Source organism: Oncorhynchus tshawytscha, linkage group LG08 (genome assembly GCF_018296145.1).
Source record: "Oncorhynchus tshawytscha isolate Ot180627B linkage group LG08, Otsh_v2.0, whole genome shotgun sequence".
In the NCBI taxonomy this organism is placed as follows: domain Eukaryota; kingdom Metazoa; phylum Chordata; class Actinopteri; order Salmoniformes; family Salmonidae; genus Oncorhynchus; species Oncorhynchus tshawytscha.
The window spans coordinates 47437715-47464383 of NC_056436.1; the positions used below are offsets into that span (position 1 = coordinate 47437715).

A 26669-nucleotide genomic window follows, 5' to 3' on the forward strand; every position below is an offset into this window, starting at 1 on the left:
TTCAGGCTTTAAAAAAAAAAAATGAGCCAGAACGATAACATCGCGTCAAGTGGTCACATGAGTTTTGCTCACGCAACAGAATTTGGACAGCTATTGTTTTTCCCTCTCCTACTGTGAAAGACATTTGCCGTTGATATATTATCGATTATATATTTTAAAAACAACCCGAGGATTGATTATAAAAAACGTTTGACATGTTTCTGTGGACATTATGGAAACTATTTGGAATTTTCATCTGCGTTGTCGTGACCGCTCTTTCCTGTGGATTTCTGAACATAACGCGACAAACAAACGGAGGTATTTTGGATATAAAAATAATCTTTATGGAACAAAAGGAACATTTGTTTTGTAACTGGGAGTCTCGTGAGTGAAAACATCCGAAGATCATCAAAGGTAAATTATTAATTTGATTGCTTTTATGATTTTCGTGACCAAGCTTCCTGATGCTAAGTGTACTTAATGTTTTGTCGTGCGATCGATAAACTTACACAAATGCTTGGATTGCCTTCGCTGTAAAGCATAATTTCAAAATCTGACACGACAGGTGGATTAACAAAAGGCTAAGCTGTGTTTCCTATATTGCACTTGTGATTTCATGAATATAAATATTTGTAGTAATATTTATTGAATGTAGCGCTATGCTATTCAGCGGTTGTTGATGACACTTATCCTGATAGCGGGATTGCAGCCATAACAAGTTAATAGAGTAATTTAGCCAAGACGGTGGACGTATATAGAATAGAGTCCAATTAGATAATTAATGTGTGGTAACTATATTTTGTATATTTCTTTGTTTGTTTTTATTGATTTTATTTCATTTTCTTTGACACATAGGAAGTGATACTGCCACAAACAAGTTCCCCATACAACCACCAGTTAGTGCCACAACGCAGCTCATTTGGGGAAGAAATGTAATAATGTTTTGCGTGAGTGTTGTGTGTTATTAACCTCTCTGGGATATGTGGAACGGTAGCGTCCCACTTGGCCAAAAGCCAGAGAAAATGCAGAGCGCCAAATTCAAATAAATTCCTATAAAAATAAAACTTTCATTAAATCACACATGTAAGATACCAAATTAAAGCTACACGTGTTGTGAATCCAGCCAACATGTCAGTTCTCAAAAAGGCTTTTTGGTGAAAGCCAACCATGCTATTATCTGAGGATAGCACCTCCGTAAACAAAAGAGAGAAAACATATTTCAACCCTGCAGGCGCGACACAAAACGTAGAAATAAAAATATAAATCATGCCTTGCCTTTGTTTCAGCACACTTTTCCCGCCGAAACTCTAACACGTTCTAAAGCGAATACTGGAACAATACTTCTAACTTCGAACATGGGGAAGGATCATAGGCGACCTAAAAGAACATGACATGCGAAAGTATTCGGCCCCCTTGAACTTTGCGACCTTTTGCCACATTTCAGGCTTCAAACATAAAGATATAAAACTGTATTTTTTTGTGAAGAATCAACAACAAGTGGGACACAATCATGAAGTGGAACGACATTTATTGGATATTTCAAACTTTTTTAACAAATCAAAAACTGAAAAATTGGGCGTGCAAAATTATTCAGCCCCTTTACTTTCAGTGCAGCAAACTCTCTCCAGAAGTTCAGTGAGGATCTCTGAATGATCCAATGTTGACCTAAATGACTAATGATGATAAATACAATCCACCTGTGTGTAATCAAGTTTCCGTATAAATGCACCTGCACTGTGATAGTCTCAGAGGTCCGTTAAAAGCGCAGAGAGCATCATGAAGAACAAGGAACACACCAGGCAGGTCCGAGATACTGTTGTGAAGAAGTTTAAAGCCGGATTTGGATACAAAAAGATTTCCCAAGCTTTAAACATCCCAAGGAGCACTGTGCAAGTGATAATATTGAAATGGAAGGAGTATCAGACCACTGCAAATCTACCAAGACCTGGCCGTCCTTCTAAACTTTCAGCTCATACAAGGAGAAGACTGATCAGAGATGCAGCCAAGAGGTCCATGATCACTCTGGATGAACTGCAGAGATCTACAGCTGAGGTGGGAGACTCTGTCCATAGGACAACAATCAGTCGTATATTGCACAAATCTGGCCTTTATGGAAGAGTGGCAAGAAGAAAGCCATTTCTTAAAGATATCCATAGAAAGTGTTGTTTAAAGTTTGCCACAAGCCACCTGGGAGACACACCAAACATGTGGAAGAAGGTGCTCTGGTCAGATGAAACCAAAATTGAACTTTTTGGCAACAATGCAAAACGTTATGTTTGGCGTAAAAGCAACACAGCCCATCACCCTGAACACACCATCCCCACTGTCAAACATGGTGGTGGCAGCATCATGGTTTGGGCCTGCTTTTCTTCAGCAGGGACAGGGAAGATGGTTAAAATTGATGGGAAGATTGATGGAGCCAAATACAGGACCATTCTGGAAGAAAACCTGATGGAGTCTGCAAAAGACCTGAGACTGGGATGGAGATTTGTCTTCCAACAAGACAATGATCCAAAACATAAAGCAAAATCTACAATGGAATGGTTCAAAAATAAACATATCCAGGTGTTAGAATGGCCAAGTCAAAGTCCAGACCTGAATCCAATCGAGAATCTGTGGAAAGAACTGAAAACTGCTGTTCACAAATGCTCTCCATCCAACCTCACTGAGCTCGAGCTGTTTTGCAAGGAGGAATGGGAAAAAATTTCAGTCTCTCGATGTGCAAAACTGATAGAGACATACCCAAAGCGACTTACAGCTGTAATCGCAGCAAAAGGTGGCGCTACAAAGTATTAACTTAAAGGGGCTGAATAATTTTGCACGCCCAATTTTTCAGTTTTTGATTTGTTAAAAAAGTTTGAAATATCCAATAAATGTCATTCCACTTCATGATTGTGTCCCACTTGTTGTTGATTCTTCACAAAAAAATACAGTTTTATATCTTTATGTTTGAAGCCTGAAATGTGGCAAAAGGTCGCAAAGTTCAAGGGGGCCGAATACTTTTGCAAGGCACTGTACATATTCTTATTATGGGTTAAGAATTAACATGTCAGATTAGAGAGACGTGAAGCTCCAGCTCACATCCAAAGTAGTTCGAACTCTGAATCTTAAGGTAGAGACAATAAAGTCCCCTCCCGGACAATGACTAGTACGGCTGATTAGCTGTCCTAAATAAAGTATCCAGAAAAGTGAATTGAAGTGGGACCAGTCTACTACTCTTCTCAAATCACTGTAGTACGCTACTCTCATCACCCCACTGATAACCATTGACACGGCTGGCTAGCCTACCTTCAAATAAGCGTCTTCCAGATCGAATGGAAGAAGTATAAACTCTGTAGTTCTGATCAGGACTACATGACAAGTCACCGGATACCGGATGACTGCAGAGGAGAGCAACAGTAGAAAATAGAAAATGTCTCTGTCCCTCTCTGGCTCTCTCTCGCACTCTCCATGTCTTTTGTAACAAGCCGCCATATTGTTGTCAGTCTGCTAGGGACCTGTTTCTAATGTATTATATATGTTTATCCTGTGTTACCGTCTAGTTAACTAGTAAATAAATAATTAAACCAATTTGCGTAGTACTGAATCATAAGTAAAGCTGGGGTTTTTGTAGATGCAAGGACAATGCAACTGTTCAGAATGATGATATGAGGTTATGATTAGTAAGTTGACTATTTATGGATGAAATAGAGTTTAATTCGGGAGATGGTAACTCTTTAAAGAACCGCTTTCGTGGTGCCCCAAATCCAATGAGTTAATTGTTCCATGATTAATTTCATTGGGTAACAATTTAACATAGTTAGTTGATTTAAATAAATAACAGTCATCAGATTAATGAAAGCGAAGTCACGACAGTGCAGAGGGTTGTGAGTTTGCGCCATTTTTCTCAGCACAGAATTTTCTGTGATTTTCCTGCAGGAGGTGTCAAGTCCTGAGTATTTTGTTTCATGTAAATGTGATATTGTTGGGGAGACAGACCTTCATAAGGTTGTCAGGGTACTTCTAAAGGAAGAGAAACCGCTAAATAGGATCACTTCTCTCTCCTGGCCCCTAGATAAAGGGAGCCATTGAAGTGACCACATATAAAGTATATTCACCATGCATGGATATCTGTATTTGACGAACTGGTGACTTTTTCAAGGTCTGCATTAAAAACCCTGCTTGGAGTAATTCTCTCTGTACATTCTCTCTGTACACACTATTTTATCATATTTTGATAGAGGGAGGGAGTGGTTTGATAAGTGCATATTCATGTGTTTGGGTTTGTGCGTGTGAAAGAAATAGTAAAGAAAGACGAAAGGATAAAGGTATTGATTAAAACAGTCTCAGGATGCTCCATTGTGGCTCACACATCTGTTTTTACCAGTGGCTCCTATTGACATTCTACTCAGATAAAGTGAAGAAAGAATGTTGATTATCCCTGATGGGTTCTGACTTCTTAACTTGAAAATATGAAATATCCTTATTCATGTCACTGAGGGAGAGAGGGGAATGTAGAACGTTTACATTCTGTCAGAACATGTTATTGTTAGACATCAGGTATCCAATGGAAAGGGGAAGGGCCACAGTCTGGTAAAAGTCAACAGGACAGCCATTAGTTGGGGAGGAGTGAGGAATTTGGGCCGAGGTTAGGTCAGTTGAAGTGAGGAAGAACATATCACTAAAGTCCTGTCTAGCAACAGAGCTGGATTGGCTGTTCAGATGTGTAAGGAGGAGACTCAACATAGGAAGAAGGGTTAAATACCAATGCTTGTGTCAATATGTCTTTGTCTGTTCAGCTGTCTGACCCATTGGGGGAATAAACTTGGTTTGGGCTTTAATAATCGTCTGTGAGTTTTTACTCTGTTTATTTAGAACCTAACATCCCCAAAGGAGGGATATGGCTGACTAACGCCTCCATCAAAACAACAGCTCAGTCCTCTGTTTACCTGTGTTGTTGAATGCTCATGGACAACCAGGAAATGAGAAAGCCTGCCATGAACGAACACACAGCCCATATCCTTTACTCAAGTGCCTCGTCGAGCCAAATCCGCTTTCATAGACTGAAGAGTTTTTTTTTTAAACACCTCGCTACAGAAGTCATCGAACAACGTGACATCGTCAAGCGGCTTTTACTGTCAGACGAGTGAATGAATGAATATTCTAATTTGAACCCATCATTACAATGGAAGATTAGGTTATTGATTAGACCATTAGAGTGTTCTGTGGTTCCACCACCGTGATGCCAATCTGAAGAATCTGGGAGGTCACCTCGCCAAGATCAATCATTCTTCTCTCATCGAGAGCGGCATTTGTAAAAGTCCTTGCTCCTAGGGATTTAGTGTGTAATGAGAGTGAGTTTATGAATCCCGGCTGCTTGTCAAGAGGAAGGCCCGCTGAGCTGTCGAACAGGGGCATCCGTGAGATTCTGCTTTATTGAAATCCCCATCCCTCAATCTCTCTCCATTTCCCTGTGTAAAGGGAACCTGAGGAGAAATGTTCCCTTCAGGAGGTGGCGAGGGAGCGTAATGGGAGTGATGCGCCAAAAAACATATTTTGTGCGTGTCAGTCATGGATTGCAGATTGAGAAAAGCCTCTTAAACTGATACAAAAGCATTGTTTTTCTCCACACAATAAGACAATACCTTCTCATGTTATACAGAGCTACAATAAAAAATGGAAACATTATTGCTGCAAAAAGCTGTATGATTTTTATTGAAGTAATATGTGTTCCGGAAGTGGAAATGTGTCTAATAAGCTATACGTTTGTTAATTAATATTTATATTTTGTGTTTTTAAGTTATCATTTCACTTTTACTTGGTGTTATCACTGTTACACACAATACTAAATGACAGCAATCTTCATTTTGGAGCTCTGATCTGGCAAATTTATTCCCAGTGATGCACAATAACCAATATTTTTGACATTTGCCTATCACCCTCAGATTTCCTTTTGAGAAATATACTGTCCGAGACAAATATACAGGGCTTAAACAAATGTGTCAACCCACTATATTCATTCTCATGTCCAGAAACCCTTAAACTCTTTGAGCCGATGTGCCTCGCCTTCCCCCATTTGCAATGTTTCTTTACAGTCTTTACATCTAGACCAAGGGGATTTGAGTTCTCGTCCATAACTTGTCACAATGTGTAAGGACAGTGTTTTTTAATGGAGTTTTGGACAATCTTGGATTAAATCTGCAGTGGGCATGTGGAAGTGTATATGTCATTTCAGAACCATAAGCTCTATCAGAGGGGAAAATAACCCTTCAAAATCAGCTTGTATGGAGATTGTATGCAGCTATCCCCCAAGTAGATTGGTTTGCGTACTGGTTTTCAAAATGTCCAGCAGTTGACAGAGTTGGTGCTAATGGGTCTGCCCACATGCATCGATTAACAAATGGGTTCATCAAGGGTTCACAGCCTCCCACTCAGAGGGTAACCTTCCATTAATATAGACATCTAGGCACATATCACAAACAGCCTTCTCCCACCAGTAGCACAGCATCCAGAGGTGTTGATTAGGAATGCCTCACCTAAGACAAAGGACAGTAACTGAAGCTGCAAGTCTAAATTGATTTTCATTAACGGTGTAACGTCGAGTCCTTTTCAAACTCAAACTCAAACACATTCTGATTACCTATTTAAAATATGAATTCATCCTCCCATGTCAGCGATGCCCAAATTCTTTTTCCATTTCTCCAAACCTCCATAGCCACTCTGGGGACTGAAAAATGAATGGTCAGTGATGTTTCTTTGAAAAAAGTTGATGTGCGCTGTTTGACATAATTTGTTGAATTTGCAAGGAGGAATTGTTGTACAATTTAACGAAATAGTGGAGTCACTTTTCTATTTTGCACTTGCTTAATGGAATTTGGCCAGCCGTTGGTGTTCACAAATGGAAACTAATGGAAGACTATAACAGAAGCAATTGTCTATGATGCTGTAAATCTGTTGAGGAATTTCCTAACTATGTGTTTTGACTTGAATCAGACTTGAATCTTTGGTGTAAGTATAGATATTTTATCTTCTGCCAAAAAAAGATTCAGGGACAGAGGAACAAAAGGAATCACTATTTCCTGGCAGAATATCCATTTATTCAAATGTTAGACAAAAAGAAATACTGTGCTGTGCAATCGACGAACAACTCTGTTTATATACAGTTTATACATTTGTACATACATATATATTTATATATATATATATACACACTACCGTTCAAAAGTATTTTGGTCACTTAGAAATGTCCTTGTTTTTGAAAGAAAAGCAATTTTTTGGTCCATTGAAATAACATCAAATTGATCAGAAATACAGTGTAGACATTGTTCATGTTGTAAATGACTATTGGAGCTGGAAACGTCCGATTTCTCACGGAATATCTACATAGGCGTACAGAGGCCCATTATCAGTTTCAGAATAAAGGGCTTTGTTTCTGGCCATTTTGAGCCTGTAAATTGAACCCGCAAATGCTGATGCTCCAGATACTCAGCTAGTCTAAAGAAGGCCAGTTTTATTTTGTATCTTTAATCAGAACAACAGTTTTCAGCTGTTCTAATATAATTGCAAAAGGGTTTTCTAATGATAAATTAGCCTTTTAAAATGATCAACTTGGATTAGTTAACACAACGTGCAATTGGAACACAGGAGTAATGGTTGCTGATAATGGGCCTCTGTACGCCTACATAGATATTTCATCAAAAAAACAGCCGTTTCCAGCTACAATAGTCATTTACAACATTAACAATGTCTATACTGTATTCCTGATCAAGTTAATGTTATTTGAAGGACAAAACCTTTACAAAAAAAGACAAAAAAGTACTTATCAAGAAAAACAAGGACATTTCTAAATGACGCCAAACTTTTGAACGGAGTATATATATAGTTGAAGTCTGAAATATACATACACCTTAGCCAAATACATTTAAACTCAGGTTTTCACAATTCTTGACATTTAATCAGAGTAAAAATTCCCTGTTTTAGGTCAGTTAGGATCACCACTTTATTTTAAGAATGTGAAATGTCAGAACAATATTAGAGAATTATTTATTTTAGCTTTAATTTCATTCATCACATTCCCAGTGGGTCTGAAGATTACATACACTCAATTAGTATAGCATTGCCTTTAAAATGTGTAACTTAGGTCAAACGTTTCGGGTGGCCCATTCCTCCTGACAGAGCTGGTGTAACTGAGTTAGGTTTGTAGGTCTCCCTGCTCGCACACACTTTTTCAGTTCTGCCCACAAATTTTCTATAGGATTGAGGTCAGTGTTTTGTGATGGCCACTCCAATACCTTGACTTTGTTGTCCTTAAGCCATTTTGCCACAACTTTGGAGGTATGCTTGGGGTCATTATCCATTTGGAGGACCCATTTGCGAACAAGCTTTAACTTCCTGACTTTTTAAAAACCTTTATTTAACTAGGCAAGTCAGTCAAGAACAAATGCAGCAAAGCACCCCCACAATATGATGCTGCCACCCCTGTGCTTCACGGTTGGGATGGTATTCTTCGGGCTTAAAATCCTCCCCCCTTTTCCTCCAAACATAAAGATAGTCATTATGGCCAAACACACTTCTATTTTTGTTTCATCAGACCAGAGGACATTTCTCCAAAAAGTACGATCTTTGTCCCCATGTTCAGTTGCAAACCGTAGTCTTGCTTTTTTATGGTGGTTTTGGAGCACTGGCTTCTTCCTTGCTGAGCTGAGCGGCCTTTCAGGTTATGTCGATATATGGGCTCGTTTTACTGTGAATATAGATAATTTTCTACCTGTTTCCTCCAGCATCTTCACAAGGTCCTTTGCTGTTGTTCTGGGATTGTTTTGCACTTTTCACACCAGAACACGTCTCCTTCCTGAACGGTATATGAAGGCTGCGTGGTCCCATGGTGTTTATACTTGCGTACTATTGTTTGTGCAGATGAACGTGGACCTTCAGGCGTTTGGTTATTGCCCCCACAAGGATGAACCAGACTTGTGGAGGTCTACCATTTCTTCTGAGGTCTTGGCTGATTTCTTTTGATTTTCACATGATGTCAAGCAAAGAGGCACTGAGTTTGAAGGTAGTCGTTGAATTACATCCACAGGTACACCTCCAATTGACTCAAATTATGTCAATTAGACTATCTTCTAAAGCCATGACATATTTTTCTGGAATTTTCCAAGCTGTTTAAAGGCACAGTCAATTTAGTGTATGTAAACTTCTGACCCACTAAAATTATGATACTGTGAATTATAAGTGAAATAATCTGTCTGTAAACAATTGTTGGAAAAATTACTTGTGTCATGCTCAAAGTAGATGTCCTAACCGACTTGCCAAGACTATAGTTTGTGGAGTGGACCAAAACGATTTTTAAGACTCCAACCTAAGTGTGTGTAAACTTCTGACTTCAACTCTATATATACAGAACTTGTAATAGTTTGGACACACCTACACATTCAAGTGTTTTTCTTTGTTCTTGCAAATATCTACATTTTAGAATAATAGTGAAGACGTCAAAACTATGAAATAACACATTTGGAATCATGTTGTAACCAATAAATAGATTTTAGATTTTTCAAAGTAGCCACCCTTTGCATTAATGACAGCTTTGCACACTTTTGGTATTCTGTCAACTAGCTTTGGAATGCCCTGGAATGAAATGATTTTCCAACAGTCTTGGAGGTGTTCCCACATATGCTGAGCACTTGTTAGCTGTTTTTCCTTCACTCTGTGGTCCAACTCATCCCAAATCATCTCAATTTTGTTGAGGTCGGGTGATTGTGGAGGCCAGGTCATCTGATGCAGCACTCAAACACACTCCGTCTTGGTCAAATAGCCCTTACACAGACTCGAAGTGTGTTGGGTCATTGTTCTGTTGAAAAACAAATGATAGTCCCACTAAGCACAAACCAGATGTGATGGCGTATCGCTGCAGAATGCTGCGTTAGTTATGCAGGTTAAGTGTGCCTTGAATTCTAAATAAATCACAGGCAGTGTCACCAGCAATGCACCACCACACCATCACACCTCCTCCTCATTGCTTCACGGTGGGAACCACACATGTGGAGATCACCCTTTCACCTATTCTGCATCTCACGAAGACACAGCGGTTTGAACCAAAAATCTCAAGTTTGGAATCATCAAACCAAAGGACAGATTTCCACTGGTCTGATGTCTATTGCTTGTGTTTCTTGGCACAAGCAAATCTCTTCTTCTTATTGTGTCCTTTAGTAGTGGTTTATTTTCAGCCATTCAACCATGAAAGCCTGATTCACACAGTCTCCTTTGAACAGTTGATGTTGAGATGTCTCTGTTAGTTGAACTCTGAAGCATTTATTTGGGCTTCAATCTAAGATGCAGTTAATTGCCGATTTCTGAGGTTGGTAACTCTAAAGAACTTATCCTCTGCTGCAGACGTTCCTTTCCTGTGCCGGTAGTCATGAAAGCCAGTTTCATCATAGAGCTTGATGGTTTTTGCAACTGCACTTGAAGAAACTTTCAAAGTTCTTGAAATGTTCCGTATTCTTTTATTGAACTTTTATTTAACCAGTTAGGCAAGTTGAGAACAAGTTCTAACCATTTGTGTCTTAAAGTAATGATGGATTATTGTTTCTCTTTGCTTTTTTGTTGTTGTTCTTGCCATAATAAGGACTTGTTCTTTATTCAATTCAAATTGGGCTTCTCTTCTGTATTGGCTCAAACGCATTAAGAAGGAAGGAAATTTCACAAATGAACTTTTAACAAGGCACACCTGTTAATTGAAATGCATTCCAGGTGGCTAACTCATGAAGCTGGTTGAGAAATGCCAAGAGTGTGCATAGCTGTCATCAAGGCAAAGAAGAATCTCAAATATAAAATATATTTTGTTTTGTTTAACATGATTCCATATGTGTTATTTCCTAGTTTTGATGTAGAAAATAGTAAAAATAAAGAAAAACCCTTGAATGAGTAGGTTTGTCCAAACTTTCGACGGGTACTGTATGTATATATAAACACACATACAGTGCTTTCGGAAAGCATTCAGACCGCTTAACTTTTTTCACATTTTGTTACATTACAACCTTCTAAAATTGATTTAAAGAATTGTTTTTACCCATTACTCTACAAACTATACCCCATAATAACAAAGTGAAAACTGGTTTTTAGAATTGTAAATTTATTGATAATGAAAAACAGAAATACTTTTTCATAACTATTCAGACCCTTTGCTATGAGACTCGAAATTTAGCTCAGCTGCATCCTGTTTCCACCGGTGGTAAAATCAATTGATTAGACATGATTTGGAAAGGCACGCACCTTTCTACATAAGGTCCCACACTTGACAGTGCATGTCAGAGCAAAAACCAAGCCATGAGGTCAAAGGAATTGTCTGTAGAGCTCCGAGACAGGATTGTGTCGAGGCACAGATCTGAAGACGGGTATCAAAACATTTATGCAGTATTAATGGTTCCCAAGAACACAGTGGCCTCCATCATTCTTAAATGGAAGAAGTTTGGAACCACCAAGACTCTTCATAGAGCTGGCCTCCTGGCGCAAACTGAGCAATCCGTTGAGAAGGGCCTTGGTCAGGGAGGTGACCAACAACCCAATGGTCACTCTGACAGCTCCAGAGTTCCTCTGTGGAGATGGGAGAATCTTCCAGAAGGACAACCATCGGGTAGTGGCCATATGGAAGCCACATGACAGAGGCATATAGACAGGTGTGTGCCTTCACAAATCATGTCCAATCAATTTAATTTACTCCAATTAAGTTGTAGAATCAGCGGAAACAGGATGCAGTTGTGCTCAAGATTCTCGGGCCTGATGAAACCAAGATTGAACTCTTTGGCCTGAATGCCAAGCGTCATGTCTGGAGGAAACCTTGCACCATTCCTACAGTGAAGCATGGTGGTGGCAGCATCATGCTGTGAGGATGTTTTTCAGCGGCAAGGACTGGGAGACTAGTCAGGATCGAGGCAAAGATGAACTGAGCAAAGTACAGAGAGATCCTTGATGAAAACCAGAGCGCTCAGGACCTCAGACTGGGCAAAGGTTCCCACTCCAACAGGACAACAACCCTAAGCACACAGCCAAGACAATGCAGGAGTGGCTTCGGGACAAGTTTCTGAATGACCTTGTGTGGCTCAGCCAGAGCCTGGACTTGAACCCGATCGAACATCTCTGGCGAGTCCTGAAAATAGCTGTGCAGTGACACTCCCCATCCAACCTGATAGAGCTTGAGAGGATCTGCAGAGAAGAATGGGAGAAACTCCACAAAAACAGGTGTGTCAAGCTTGTAGCGTCATACCAAGAAGACTCGAGGCTGTAATTGCCGCCATAGGTGCTTCAACAAAGTAAAGGGTCTGAATACTTATGTAAATATATTTTTTCCATTGTTTTGTTTTTTATTTAAAAAAATGTTTTTGTAAAAATCTGTTTTTGGTTTGTCATTATATGGTATTGTGTGTAGATTGATTAGGGAAAAAACGATTTAATACATTTTAGAATAAGGCTGTAACATAATAAAATGAGGAAAAACTCAAGGGGTCTGAATGCTTTCTGAATGCACTGTATATAATCTATTGTCATATGTAGTTAAAACAACATATCATCATCACCTCATTTAAATCCAGAAATATCAAAGACCCCAATCCCTCCCTCACATCCATTTGTTTGGCATTGTAAAGTTGTAAAAAAAGCCTTTTTTCCTTATTTTTTTTTACATTCATTTAAAGATGCGTTGATTGGTAAAATTCAAGTCATTAGTATCCATCCAGCCATGACTAATATTCCCTTGTGGTATCTGCCTTTAGCCATAGTTCAGAGTTCAGGCAGAAGTTCAAAGACTAGCATTATTATGTTTCTGCTGTAATCCAGTCAAAACAAGATGACTAAGATAAAAGAGAATGCAATAACAAATAGCACTCTAACACCAGTTTAAATTCACATCTTCACTTTCTTTTCATACACACTTTCTCTCTCTCTCTCTCTGAAATCCTGAAGACGCACCTGAGCACAGAGTTTTTTAGCATCAATGGCAACTGTTGCGAAGCATATGCCCCTGAAACACTTTTAATGTATATCTGATAGGCAGTTTTGGTTGAAAAAAAATTAGCATGTAACAATTAGGGGTCGCTGGGAATTACAAATTTGCGTGGATGTCCTCATGTCGCAGCACTTTGTAGGTAATCCAGTAGAAAATGTTGAAGAAGAGGAAGCTCAGAGGGAAGACTGCGCGGGATATCGTGTCGATGCGCTTGGCCCGGTCCACGAAGCGCTTGCGGACTGCCTCTCCATCATACATGGTGGACACCGGCGGGTTGAAGATTGTGGCCCCTCCCACCGCCGTTCCGTCCTTGGTCTGCAGGCAGTGACCCAGTCCGTAGCCGCGGAAGTAAAACCCACGGCTGTCTCTCACCAGTTCCTCTTCCTGGGGAATGAAGCAAAAAGAAAGCACAAATTGGCTCTTCACTGTCAACTGGCATTAACTCATATTTCTTCCCAGTGGGTAATTCTCAGATGCAGGCAAAAGGGCAACAGGGTGAGGACATTACTTACTCAACTTAAAATGAAAAACACCAAGCATGTCTGGACTTAAATTGCAACTGCCCCTAAAAACAACTTCTCATTTAGAAAACAGCCGGGTTGTGGCATCGATATGAGTCCTAATCATGTATTCTACTGTCAAAGTTTACTACAAAGTGTAATTTTGGTCATAAAGTCAGTCTCGTCCAAAACCGAGTTTTGTGAGAAATCACAACCTAAGTGAAGTTGTATTTTTTTTCAATCCTGCCCACATGCCAACAGCTTGGCAGCTGCATGCGACCCAATCGTATTGCCCGTGGTAAATTTGCATTGACTTTGGATATCCCTGTGGGGCTTGTTAGGGACCGTTGTTAAATTACACAATGTAATTTGTAAAAAAAAAGATATATTTTAGCAGATGCTCTTATCCAGAGCGACTTACAGTTAGCGCATTTATCTTAAGATCTTAAGCTATGTGAGTCAACCACATATTACAGTCGTAGAAAGAACAGTTTTGACTGGGCTGAGCGGGAGCTGACCTCCCGTAGGGTCAGGATGCCCAACAGACCAGAGGTGGCAGACGCAAGCACCTGGGCAAGCATCATGGTCTTGTAGTGGATGCGAGCTTCGACTGGAAGTCAGTGGAGTGTGCGGAGGAGTGGGGTGGCATGAGAGAACTTGGGAAGGTTGAACACCAGGTTGGCTGCTGCGTTCTGGATAAATTCCAGGGTTTGATGGCACAAGCGGGGAGCCCAGCCAACAGAGCCAGCTGCAGTAGTCCAGACGGGAGGTGACAAGTGCCTGGATTAGGAGGTGTGCCGTTTCTTGTGTGAGGAAACGTTGTACTCCACGGATATTGTAGATCATGAACCTGAGTTGTCCACCTTGATGGAGAGGTCTTGGAGTGGACAGGCCTTACCCGGAAGGAAGTGCAGCTTTGTCTTGTTGAGGGTTAAGCTACATGGGACAATACGTTAAAATTGGCTCCACATCTCAATGACTTAAAAACCTCAAACCAACTATAAATAGTAGAAATTAATATACAAATATTGAAACCATTTCATGAGAAAACTAAAAGGTGTACAATATGTCTCATTTACATTGTGTAATTTATTGACGGTTCCTAACTAGCCCCGGAGATAGGATATCCAAAGTCCAACTAATTTTGCCAGCCGGGTGAAGCTAATTGGCAAAATAATTTGTCTAACTCTTCCCACCTGCGAACACACAAGAGACATCCACATCAAACCACACCCTGAAACCAACACCTATTTCAATTAAATCATAGCCACTAGTGTTTCTTAACGATACTTAATGATACTGGAGAGGAACAGTATCATTAACGTGAAAGGGCCATTTTAATTACCAAAGTAAAAACCTCCATTTCTCTTTGTAGGCTAAGGACACAGACTTTAAAAAAATCTAAACTTCTAAAATAATAGACCTATCAAGGTGCCGGAGTGAAAAGTCAGGGTCCCGAAAAAAACTCACAATGGGCATTACCAATGATGGATGGCGGGGCACTCTTTCCATGCAGAGTGAGATGCCATATTCCCTATCTTTGTGGAGAATATTAATAGACATGTAGCTTAAGGTTGACAGTCCTCTCACACCTTGAGAGATGCGCTTTGGCAGGGAAAGGTGGAATGTGGGATCTAAATTGGGTTATTAGTAGTCAGTGTTAAGGCAGTGAGTGAATTGACCCCCCCGGGTGTCTTTCTCCCTGACCCTTGGCAGGTCTTTTTTTTGTGTTACAGCCTGAATTGAAAATGGATTAAATTTGGATTTTGTTTTGTCACTGGCCTATACATATTACCTCATAATATCAAAATGGAATGATGTTTTTCGAAATGTTCGCAAATGAATTCAAAATTAAAAGCTGAAATGTCTTCAGTCAAAAAGTATTCAACTGATTTGTTATGGCACGCCTACATGAGTAAACATTTGCTTAACAAGTCACATAATATAAGTTGAATGGACTCACTATATGTGCAATAATAGTATTTAACATTATTTTTAATGACTACCTCACAAACAATTGTTTATAAAGGTCCCTCAGGCGAGCAGTGTATTTCAAACACAGATTCAACCACAAAGACCAGGGAGGTTTTCCAATGCATCACAAATAAGGGCACCTATTAGTAGATGGATAAAAAATAAATAAACAGACATTGAATATCCCTTTTGATTATGGTGAAGTTATTAATTACACTTTTGATGGTTTATCAATAAACCCAGTAAAATCCAGTACAACACATTACCAAGAAGAAAGTGAATGTTCCTGACTGTCCGAGTTACAGTTTTGACTTAAATCTACTTGGAAATCAATGGCAAGACCTGAAAATGGTTGTCTAGCAATGATCAACAACCGTTTTTTCCTACAGAGTTATGAATACTTATTTAAATGAGATATTTCAGTATTTTATTTTCAGTGAATTTGATCAAATTAGTTTTCACTATGTCATTGGGTGAGAATGTATTTTAAAAAAATCAATTTTGAATTCAGGCTGTAACACAACAATATGTGGAATATGTCAAGGGGTATGGATACTTTCTGAAGGCACATTTTTTACTCAATAAAAAAGATCTCCAAGTACTAAGCGATCAGTACATGCCAACACCCTCAGAGCAGAGGATGTCCTGTGTCATGTCTTTGTGCTTTCTTGAGAAGACAGCGAAGGTGAACCCCCCCCCGAAGAGTACCCACCTGGAGCCGATGACACAGAATTACATCAGACTTTAATTTAATGTTTAGAATTAGGATGGCGTAAAGGGCAGGAGCAGACCGGGGGGTCAAAAGGGGCTTGTTTCAGTGCAAAACTTGCACTTGGTGGGGCAGGGGTAGAACATATTCGCTTTGGGGATCAGATGTGGTGGAAGACATTCGGTTTTGGGGTTCAACAGATTCAGTTTGAGTGGACAGAGGTGATGGAACATTCACTTTGGGGTCAGAGGTGATACAGGGGTCAGTTTTACCCTGGCATAGGCCCTGCAGTGCTGATTCAGGTTTCCGTGGTAGCTGGTGCTGATGGTGTTGTTGCCAGGCAGGTCGTTCACTTTCCTCTCTGACTCTACACTCGGCGGTTGATTGGCCAAGGCCATGTCCTCCGCAGAGAAAGGAGCAATACATAGATTGGAAAAATGTCATTTGAAACCATGCTATTCTCTCTTTTAATACCAATTAGAAATGACCTGCACATTGGATTGTGTACTTTTTTTCTCAGCTTTTGTCTATAATACAAGGGTCCTGAAAGAATGATGTGCTCAGGTGCTGCAAAACTTAATTCCTAAGAAATGCTAATCTAATAATTTTGCTGAGTGCAGGAAATGCTATATGCTTCATTCCAAATTAAGCAAAAGTACATTACTTTCTTTGAGCCAAAAATAGACAAAAGATGTGAACATAGAGTAACAGTCAAAAGTTTGGACACACCTACTCATTCAAGGGTTTTTCTTTATTTGTACTATTTTCTACATTGCAGAATAATAGTGAAGACATAAAAACGATGAAATAACACATGGAATATTTGTATTTGAGATTCTTCAAATTAGCCACCCTTTGCCTTGATAACAGCTTTGGTGATTGTGGAGGCCAGGTCATCTGATGCAGCATTCCATAACTATCCTTGGTCAAATAGCCCTTACACAGCCTGGAGGTGTGTTTTGGGTCACTGTCCTGTTGAAAATTAAATGATAGTCCCACTAAGCGCAAACCAGATGTGATGGCGTATCACTGCAGAATTCTGTGGTAGGCATGCTGGTTAAGTATGACTTGAATTGTAAATAAATCACTGACAGTGTAACCAGCAAAGCACACCCACACCATCACACCTCCTCCTCTGTGATTCACGGTTGGAACCACACATGCGGAGATCATCCGTTGACCTACTCTGCGTCTCACAAAGACACAGAGGTTGGAACCAAAAATCTTAAATTTGGACTCATCAGACCAAAGGACAAATTTCACCCAGTCTAATGTCCATTGCTCGTGTTTCTTGGCCGAAACAAGTATCTTCTTCTTATTGGTGTCTATTAGCAGTGGTTTCTTTGCAGAAATTCAACTATGAAGGCCTGATTCACCCAGTCTCCTCTGAACAGTTGATGTTGAGATGTGTCTGTTACTTGAACTCTGTGAAGCATTTATTTGGGCTGCACTCTGAGGTGCAGTTAAATCTAATGAATTTATCCTCTGCAGCAGAGGTAACTCTGAGTCTTCCTAACCTGTGGCGGTCCTCATGAGAGCCAGTTTCATCATATCGCTTGATGGTTTTTGCCACTGCACTTGAAGAAACTTTCAAAGTTCTTGAAATGTTCCACATTGACTGACCTTCATGTCTTAAAGTAACGATGGATATTTCTCTTTCCTTATTTGAGCTGTTCTTGCCATAATATAGACTTGGTCTTTTACCAAATAGAGCTATCTTTTGTATACCACCCCTACCCTGTCACAACACAATTGACTGGCTCAAACACATTAAGATGGTAAGAAATTCCACAAATTAACAAGGCGCACCTGTTAATTGAAATACATTCAAGATGACTACCTCATGAAGCTGGTTGAGAGAATGCCAATAATGTGCAAAGCTGTCATCAAGGCAAAGGGTATCAACTTTGAAGAATCTCAAATATAAAATATTGTCAGGGATTTCCTCCTCTTCTTTCGAAGAGGAGAGGCGAAAAGGATCAGAGGACCAATATGCGGCGTGGTAAGTGTCCATGGTTCTTTTAATACGTAAATGTACACATGAACAACTGACTACAAAAACAAGAACCGTGTGAAAACCTAGACAGTCCTATCTGGTGCAAACACAGAGACAGGAACAATCACCCACAAACACACAGTGACACCCAGGCTACCTAAGTATGATTCTCAATCAGAGACAACTAATGACACCTGCCTCTGATTGAGAACCATACTAGGCCGAAACATAGAAATACCCAAATCATAGAAAAACAAACATAGACTGCCCACCCCAACTCACGCCCTGACCATACTAAATAATGACAAAACAAAGGCAATAAAGGTCAGAACGTGACAAATATAAAACACTTTTTTGGACATACATGATTCCATATGTGTTATTTCATAGTTTTGATGTCTTCACTATTATTCTACAATGTAGAAAATAGTAAAAATAAAGAAAAACCCTTGAATGAGTAGGTGTGTCCAACCTTTTGACTGCTACTGTATAATATATCAAACATGGTGGTACGGAACTAAACGGAAAACAAGCTATGCAATTTAGCCTTTAAATCAGTGAAGCACTCAAGGAAAACGTTAAAAGTATGATTCATCAACAAATGGCTTTAACCAAGGGAATTACTGTAGCTCAGGAGGCTGAGGAAAATATCCTTGAGGAACTAAAGTAAGTTGGCTTTGCAAACACTGCAACTCATTTTCTTATACAGTAGATATAAAGTAGTTTTATTTCCTTCATGACGTAAGCTGTAGTGTATACAGTACACGTACATGGGAGCTTGGGTGTCACTGCCCTCTGTTGTTTTTCAATGCCAAGCTGAAGACCATGGAGGTACAGTAGGTACTGATTAACCCTGGTCAGTCAGTGATGGTAGCTAGGTGTGCTCCATCAGCCCAAGGCCATGCTTCAATACCACCCTAGATGGATAATTCAGAAGCCAAATGTCTTGATGGGAGTAATTGCCCTACTGAAGTGGAGTTACTTCTTGCTCTCATGGAAAATCATTTTCGCTCCTTTTATTGTATTCGAGTCCAGTAGACAGCCCACTAAATCTGTGAGATTTGTCTGCCCTGGACAGTGGGAGCTTTAATATTCTAGGAAAACAGCCCACCCATTTTGGACCACCGTTTAATGCGTTTTTTCAGACTCTGTTGTCTCTGCTCTTGAGAGTCAATTTTCTGTTTCGCTAAAGGGTCTCCCATCTTGTAATTTGTGCTCAGTAGCATTACAGCTCTCCATTCTCTACAAGTGGCTACATGGTGGATTGGTTCGTTTGGCTGGATAGTAATACTTCAGATCAGCAATATTTTACTCCTCTCCTCCTAAGCTCTTATTCAGCCATAAAACTCCCTATTTACTCTCCCAGAGTTCCAGTGATGCGAGGCTGGAGGACAGGTTTAGCCTGTGTTACAGACCAGGTTAATGGTGTGACGAGGGGAGCAGGGAGCACATGGACATCTGTGCAGGTCAGTCCTCACCGTGGAAATGAGCTGAGCCTGAAATGAGCTGTATCTTCCTCATGTAAAGTGACGGCCAGCTGTAGTGTGTTGCTGTTGTCAGTCTCTGAATATACAGCAGCGCACAATAACAAGGTCTGTAAGTCAGTGTGGTAGAAAGTGACAGGTGTGTTTGTCCAGTGTGTGTGTCTGGCGATTTACACTCACTATTCTTTGCCGCCGCCGCTTCTTCCTCAGCCTGATAAACTCCTTGTGTTGCCGTGAGACGAAGTTGACTGCTGCATACTCGAGCAGCGCAGCGAACACGAACAGCAAGCACACGGCCATCCAGATGTCAATGGCCTTCACGTAGGACACCTGGCGGGGAGAGGCACACAAGGTAACCAACCGGGTCATCAATAGTGAATCAATGGAGGCGTTGGTGGGCGTAATTAAAGGGGAAATGGCATACTGACACTGCCCTAAACATGCAGACTACATTTTAGTCATTTTGCAGACGCTCTTATCCAGAGAGACTTATAACAGTGAGTGCATATTTTTTAATACTTTTTTCATACTGGTCCCCTGTGGGAATCAAACTCACAACCCTGGAGCTGCTCTACCAACTGAGCAACACAGGACTAGTGAGACTAATGAGCCTTGTCTTCAGAATGGCCCAAAATTGTAACGGGAGAAAATAAGATGCAGGCAGATGCATCAGATTCACATAGACTCATACATCAGCCAGGGAATGTCAACTCTGCTCTGTTCATGAACACGTTAACGTCAAAACATGTCAAACTCAGGTTTGAAATTCCAGTTGAGTTCACTCCATAGTAATATTTTGCCAGCTACCTGTCTAGACATGGCCTAACTACTGTATCCAAATGGGATATTCCAGTCTAACAAACCTAGAGGCCTAGCATCGCAGATGCTAGAAGTAATTGGTTATGAACTGGACCATTAACATTGCATTCCGTTGATCTGGCAGGTGACAATAACCAGGTGCCAGCCCATTAAAGTGACATCTGAAATAGACAATCAGCATTGGGAGAGGAGTCATATGATTAAATTGAAACCATTTGAAACATTCTGATACATATGCTACCAGTTCCTACAAGCTTTGCGTTGACAGTGACCCTTCATGTGAATAGTGTTTCCACACCTTGCAGAATTAGCACTGATAGCACTTACTAGACTCACTATCCATCATCCTGCTTACTTGCCTTACTTTTTAACACTACATCCCTGGTGTTGGTAGAGCGTTATCTATGCTCACCTTGGGTAAAGAGGCCCGGGACCCAGAGCTCTGGGTGGTCATGGTGAGCACGGTGGTGATGCCCAGGCCCACTCTAGCCGGGGCAGCATCCATGTTGATCCAGAAGGAGACCCAGGACAGGATGACGATGAGCAGGCTGGGGATGTACATCTGGATCAGGTAGTAGCCCATCTGTCTCTCCAGGTGAAACTTAACCTCGATGCAGGTGAATTTACCTGCCACCATAACCGATAGAATTGGCAAATACTTAAGTATTTTGGCAAATTCTGTAGAATTTACGTGTTTTTTGTTGGTTGGAAAAGTTGCCACTGGTCCATGGAGTTCAGATCATATGTTGAGAAGGAAGTTGTGCTACTCCATTGAGCACTTAATTTGCTTTTTTCTCATGTACATTTATCAATGATTCTGCAGCATCTAGCACTTTTAATCATTCTGCAGAAAGCGCCAGCTCTCTCAACAACTTATGCTCTGAACTCTTTTCTTAAACATCAATTAAACACAATCCCCAACCCCCAAAGCTCCATTCTGCCATTTATGTTCCTTTCAGAAAAACAATCTTAACAATGTGCTCTTCCACTGAAGTTCCACCAAGGTCCCACCTGTGTTGTAGTGCTTGGTACAGTAGCCCAGATCCTGCTCATCTTTCAGCACAAACTGAGGGAGTGTCAGATCATCAGCCACCTGCACCGGGTTCTCTGCCAACCACTCGAAGATCAGATCATTCATGGTATACCCAACTACAGAGAGAGAAAGAGATAAGATTAGGGTGGGAGAGACACGGGAGGGAGGGTGAAAGAGAAAGAGAGTGATAGAGTGGGGGAGAGAAGATGAGAAACTGAGAGAGAGGTCCAAAGGGAAACATATGGAGAAAGGTATAGAGTTGAGAAAGGGAGAGACAGGGAGTGTTGGAGAGAGAAAGACAGGTGTAAAGGAAGAGAGGGTGAGAGATGGCGAAGGAGAGAGTGAGTGATGGGGAGTAAACAGGGTGACATCCCTCAGTCCAGTTGCCATTCCCATCTCCCTCCCCGCCTGTTTGTCATGATAAAGGTAAGCCAAAGTGGCAGACCAGTGGCTTGAAGATCAAACATGAAGGGTCAATGTGAGATGCATGCCTCAACAGCAGCAGTAGCTGATGGCTTAATGGCTGCAGGGTTGCCCTTGCATTCACTTACACGTGTTTGCGCCACCAAAGAACCGCAAAGCCTGTCAGATGTGTAAGCAAACATACATCACAGTAGACCAAGCAGCCATATGTGACTACTGAAGACTAGACTGTAATTGCTTTGAGCACACACATACAGTGGGGAGAACAAGTATTTGATACACTGCCAATTTTGCAGGTTTCCCTACTTACAAAGCATGTAGTGGTCTGTAATTTTTATCATAGGTACACTTCAACGCTGAGAGACGGAATCTAAAACAAAAATCCAGAAAATCACATTGTATGATTTTTAAGTAATTAATTAGCATTTTATTGCATGACATAAGTATTTGATCACCTACCAACCAGTAAGAATTCCGGCTCTCACAGACCTGTTAGTTTTTCTTTAAGAAGCCCTCCTGTTCTCCACTCATTACCTGTATTAACTGCACCTGTTTGAACTCTTTACCTGTATAAAAGACACCTGTCCACACACTCAATCAAACAGACTCCAACCTCTCCACAATCGCCAAGACCAGAGAGCTGTGTAAGGACATCAGGGATAAAATTGTAGACCTGCACAAGGCTGGGATGGGCTACAGGACAATAGGCAAGCAGCTTGGTGAGAAGGCAACAACTGTTGCCGCAATTATTAGAAAATAGAAGAAGTTCAAGATGACGGTCAATCACCCTCGGTCTGGGGCTCCATGCAAGATCTCACCTCGTGGGGCATCAATGATCATGAGGAAGGTGAGGGATCATCCCAGAACTTCACGGCAGGACCTGGTCAATGAATTGAAGAGAGCTGGGACCACAGTCTCAAAGAAAACCATTAGTAACACACTACGCCGTCATGGATTAAAATACTGCAGCGCACGCAAGGCCCCCCTGCTCAAGCCAGCGCATGTCCAGGCCTGTCTGAAGTCTGACAATGACCATCTGGATGATCCAGAGGAGGAATGGGAGAAGGTCATGTGGTCTGATGAGACAAAAATAGAGCTTTTTGGTCTGAACTCCACTCGCCGTGTTTGGAGGAAGAAGAAGGATGAGTACAACCCCAAGAACACCATCCCAACCGTGAAGCATGGAGGTGGAAACATCACTCTTTGGGGATGCTTTTCTGCAAAGGGGACAGGACGAATGCACCGTATTGAGGGGAGGATGGATGGGGCCATGTATCGCGAGATCTTGGCCAACAACCTCCTTCCCTCAGTAAGAGCATTGAAGATGGGTCGTGGCTGGGTCTTCCAGCATGACAACGACCCGAAACACACAGCCAGGGCAAATAAGGAGTGGCTCCGTAAGAAGCATCTCAAGGTCCTGGAGTGGCCTAGCCAGTCTCCAGACCTGAACCCAGTAGAAAATCTTTGGAGGGAGCTGAAAGTTTATATTGTCAGAAACCTGAAGGATCTGGAGAAGGTCTGTATAGAGGAAGTGGGTCAAAATCCCTGCTGCAGTGTGTGCAAACCTGTTCAAGAACTACAGGAAACGTATGATCTCTGTAATTGCAAAGGTTTCTGTACCAAATATTAAGTTCTGCTTTTTTGATGTATCAAATACTTATGTCACACAATAAATGCTAATTAATTACTTAAAAATCATACAATGTGATTTTCTGGATTTTTGTTGAAGATTCCGTCTCTCACAGTTGAAGTGTACATATGATACAAATTACAGACCTCTACATGCTTTGTAAGTAGGAAAACCTCCAAACTTGTTCTCCCCACTGTACATACAGTACCAGTCAAAAAGTCTGAACACACTTCATTCTGGAGTTTTTCTCTTAGTTTTACTATTTTCTTCATTGTAGAATAATAGTGAAGACAACAAAACTATAAAATATGGAATCATGTAGTAACCAAAAAAGTGTTAAACAAATCATAATATATTTTATTTTTGAGATTCTTCAAAGTAGCCATCCGTTGACTTGATGACAGCTTTGCACACTCTTGGTATTGTCTCATCCAGCTTCAAGGGGGATACCTAGTAATTTTTTGCGTCATCATTGCATGCGATCATCTTTCTCAAAGCCGCTGTTTTACTTCTAAGATCACTTTAGCACCTCCCTAAAAACCCAATTCAAATTCGACACAAACCCTCAAATAGGTATGTATTGACACATTATATAAACTCTTTGCAGTGTTTTATTTACATTTTAGAGGCGATAAGGTGATAAGTTGGACAGATCGAGAGAAAAAAGCAATTTTCCCACACAACATCTCTCCTTCTCACTATCACGCATTAGTTTCGCTTCCCCACCCGCCATTTTTAAAATGACCCGACGGGGCTCATTGCCTTCTTGAAACATGCAGAAACGGGTAGCGTTTAGGTCATGTAATTGATTCTGTTGGAAAGTGGAGAAATTGTGCTTTACAATGGTATCGACATTACAGTTGATCTGGAAGTATTAAAGTTGATCTGGGCGCTAAAATAAGGGCAATTGTACGGACCAAGGCAATGTACAAAAGTGAGTGAGTGAGTTTACGTTAACTGTTGTTGTAGCTTTCTGTTTGTATGTAGCTTGCACTTTAATGCATCCCTCGAGGAGATTTTCTTTTATCTTTCCAACCAGGCGAAGTCCTATGAAGGCAACCCTAATCTCAACAGGCGCAACACTCGTATGGGGGCAGAGAAATTCACAATTCAGTGTAAGGTTAATTGCTATTAGATAACTGGAAGGCTATTAGATAAATGGAAGGATTTATGTACAACCAACCATTTATAACCCTTTCCCATCTATCTAGTTGGTCATCTACATGTCGCTAGCTATACATTTAGTTATATGTCTGTCATATTGAGGTATCTAGCTATAAGTTAACCCTGGTCAATCAAATGGATAGGTGTAAGCAATTATGGTAACTCAAACTGCCCTTAACTAGGTGTCTTCACAAGACAGAGAGAGAGAGAGAGGAAGAGAGTGAAAGACAGAGAGAGATGGGGAGACAGAGCAACAGAAACACAGCAGTGCAAATTTACTTAGACTTTAGTATTTCATTAACTCGATCATCGACTGTCCGAGCCACCCAGGAATTATCCCATCCACCAGAGCCAGTGAGTTCGGATCAGTCTGATTCTCTGTGCTCTGAGTCGTAAGGCTTGAGGTAGGCTATACTTTAAAAAACTGTTGAAAAGTTAATTTCTCCCCTTCGCACTAATCCATCACATTTTCTCACTTGTGGCTTGCGTCGGACTGGAGGAACAGGGGCAGGTAAGTCCAGTCACTGGACTAGAAGACACTAGTGAGGTTCTCATCACTAGTGTCTAACAGGGGCAGGTAAGGCCAGCTGCTCTCTGTGGCCAGATGGAGGACCTTCGGGGGGGTCATTCTTCCGTCATACTCCTGGTTAGACAATTTTCCAATTGATCATGCTCAAGCTCTTTTGCAGGTGCAACATCCAGAAGTAGGAGGCCTACTCGTGGTGGGCGACATTGCCATGCTAGGACCTCCTGGGTGGCACATCGCAGTGCTAGCTGTGCCACCAGAGATTCTGGGTTTGAGCCCAGGCTCTGTCGCAGCCGGCCGCAACCGGGAGGTCCATGGGGCGACGCACAATTGGCCCAGCATCGTCCGGGTTAGGGATGGTTTGGCCGGCAGGGATATCCTTGTCTCATTGCGCACTAGCGACTCCTGTGGCAGGCCGGGTGCAGTGGACGCTGACCAAGTCGCCAGGTGTACGGTGTTTCCTCCGACACATTGGTGCGGCTGGCTTCCGGGTTGGATGTGCGTTGTATCAAGAAGCAGTGCGGCTAGGTTGGGTTGTGTTTTGGAGGACGCATGGCTCTTGACCTTTGCCTCTCCTGAGTACGGGAGTTGCAGCGATGAGACAAGACTAACTACTAACTACCTCCAATTGGATACCATGAAATTGGGAGAAAAAAAAACATTGCCATGCTGTCAGCAGTACCAACACTGGCCCAGGGGTTTGTCCAGATAGTCCATCTCAAGGCTAACCACTGGGTCACGGTACGTAACCTCCGCTGCCAGGTAGGTACTGTTAAGGTGTATGACTCTAGTGGTCATGACACTACCCCAGACTTTCTCTCACAACTCACCTCTATTATCTTTTCCAGGGACTTCTGTGACTGTGGAGTGGCCGGCAGTCCAGCAGCAGAAAGGGGGCACAGATTGTGGGCTGTTTGCTATTGCAAACAGTCTTACTCTCTGCAGAGATCGTTCCATGGCACGATCCCATGAGAAATCCATTACAAATCATATATTCTCTTGTTTTCAGGCTGGGTGCCTGGAACCATTTCCCAGTCCCGATTCCAGACCCTGTCCTGGGTCCAGGACTCCCAAGGTGTCCACGCCCTACACAACAGAGGTCAGCGTCCACTGCTTCTGCTGGAAATACGTGGGAGAAGGTAAGGTGGTGGCCTGGTGTAGGAAGCATTTTCATGTGTCTTGTTTGTTTCATGTCGTCAATGTGCATGAATTTGTCTGTCCATCGACATCCTCCATCATGTTTTGTCTCATGTTTTCCCCACCCTTGTTTTCACTGCTTGGCCGGTTCTCCACCTTAAGACAGTTGGTATTTTATTACATTATCTTGTTGTAAATTGTATGTTATTGTAAATAACCTTTATCATGTTGTAATATTGTTTTTAATTAGTAGAAGGATATGTTTACTTGCAGACATTGGCTGTGAAGATGGTAAGTTGGTTGGTACTGTAAG

The 26669-nt window shown here is 41.3% G+C and overlaps 1 protein-coding gene across 1 annotated transcript; it reads right to left on the reverse strand.

Moving 5' to 3' along the window:
- Nucleotides 1-12433: 12433 nt before the first annotated feature.
- LOC112256390 (glycine receptor subunit alpha-4) lies at nt 12434-19928 on the reverse strand. Its single transcript, XM_024429617.2, has 2 exons — nt 19805-19928; nt 12434-13345 (listed from the first exon to the last, which is right to left on the reverse strand). The coding sequence occupies exons 1-2, from the start codon at nt 19922-19924 to the stop codon at nt 13058-13060; spliced, it is 408 nt and encodes a 135-aa protein (XP_024285385.1). The 5' UTR covers nt 19925-19928; the 3' UTR covers nt 12434-13057.
- Nucleotides 19929-26669: the final 6741 nt, after the last annotated feature.

Excerpts from the sequence above, each read along its gene's own strand:
- LOC112256390 (XM_024429617.2), bottom strand. The coding sequence starts at position 19,924 with ATGGCCGTGTGCTTGCTGTTCGTGTTCGCTGCGCTGCTCGAGTATGCA. Across the intron at positions 13,346-19,804 it reads AGCGGCGGCGGCAAAGAATA|GAAGAGGAACTGGTGAGAGA; the intron begins GTGAGTGTAAAT and ends TTCATTCCCCAG.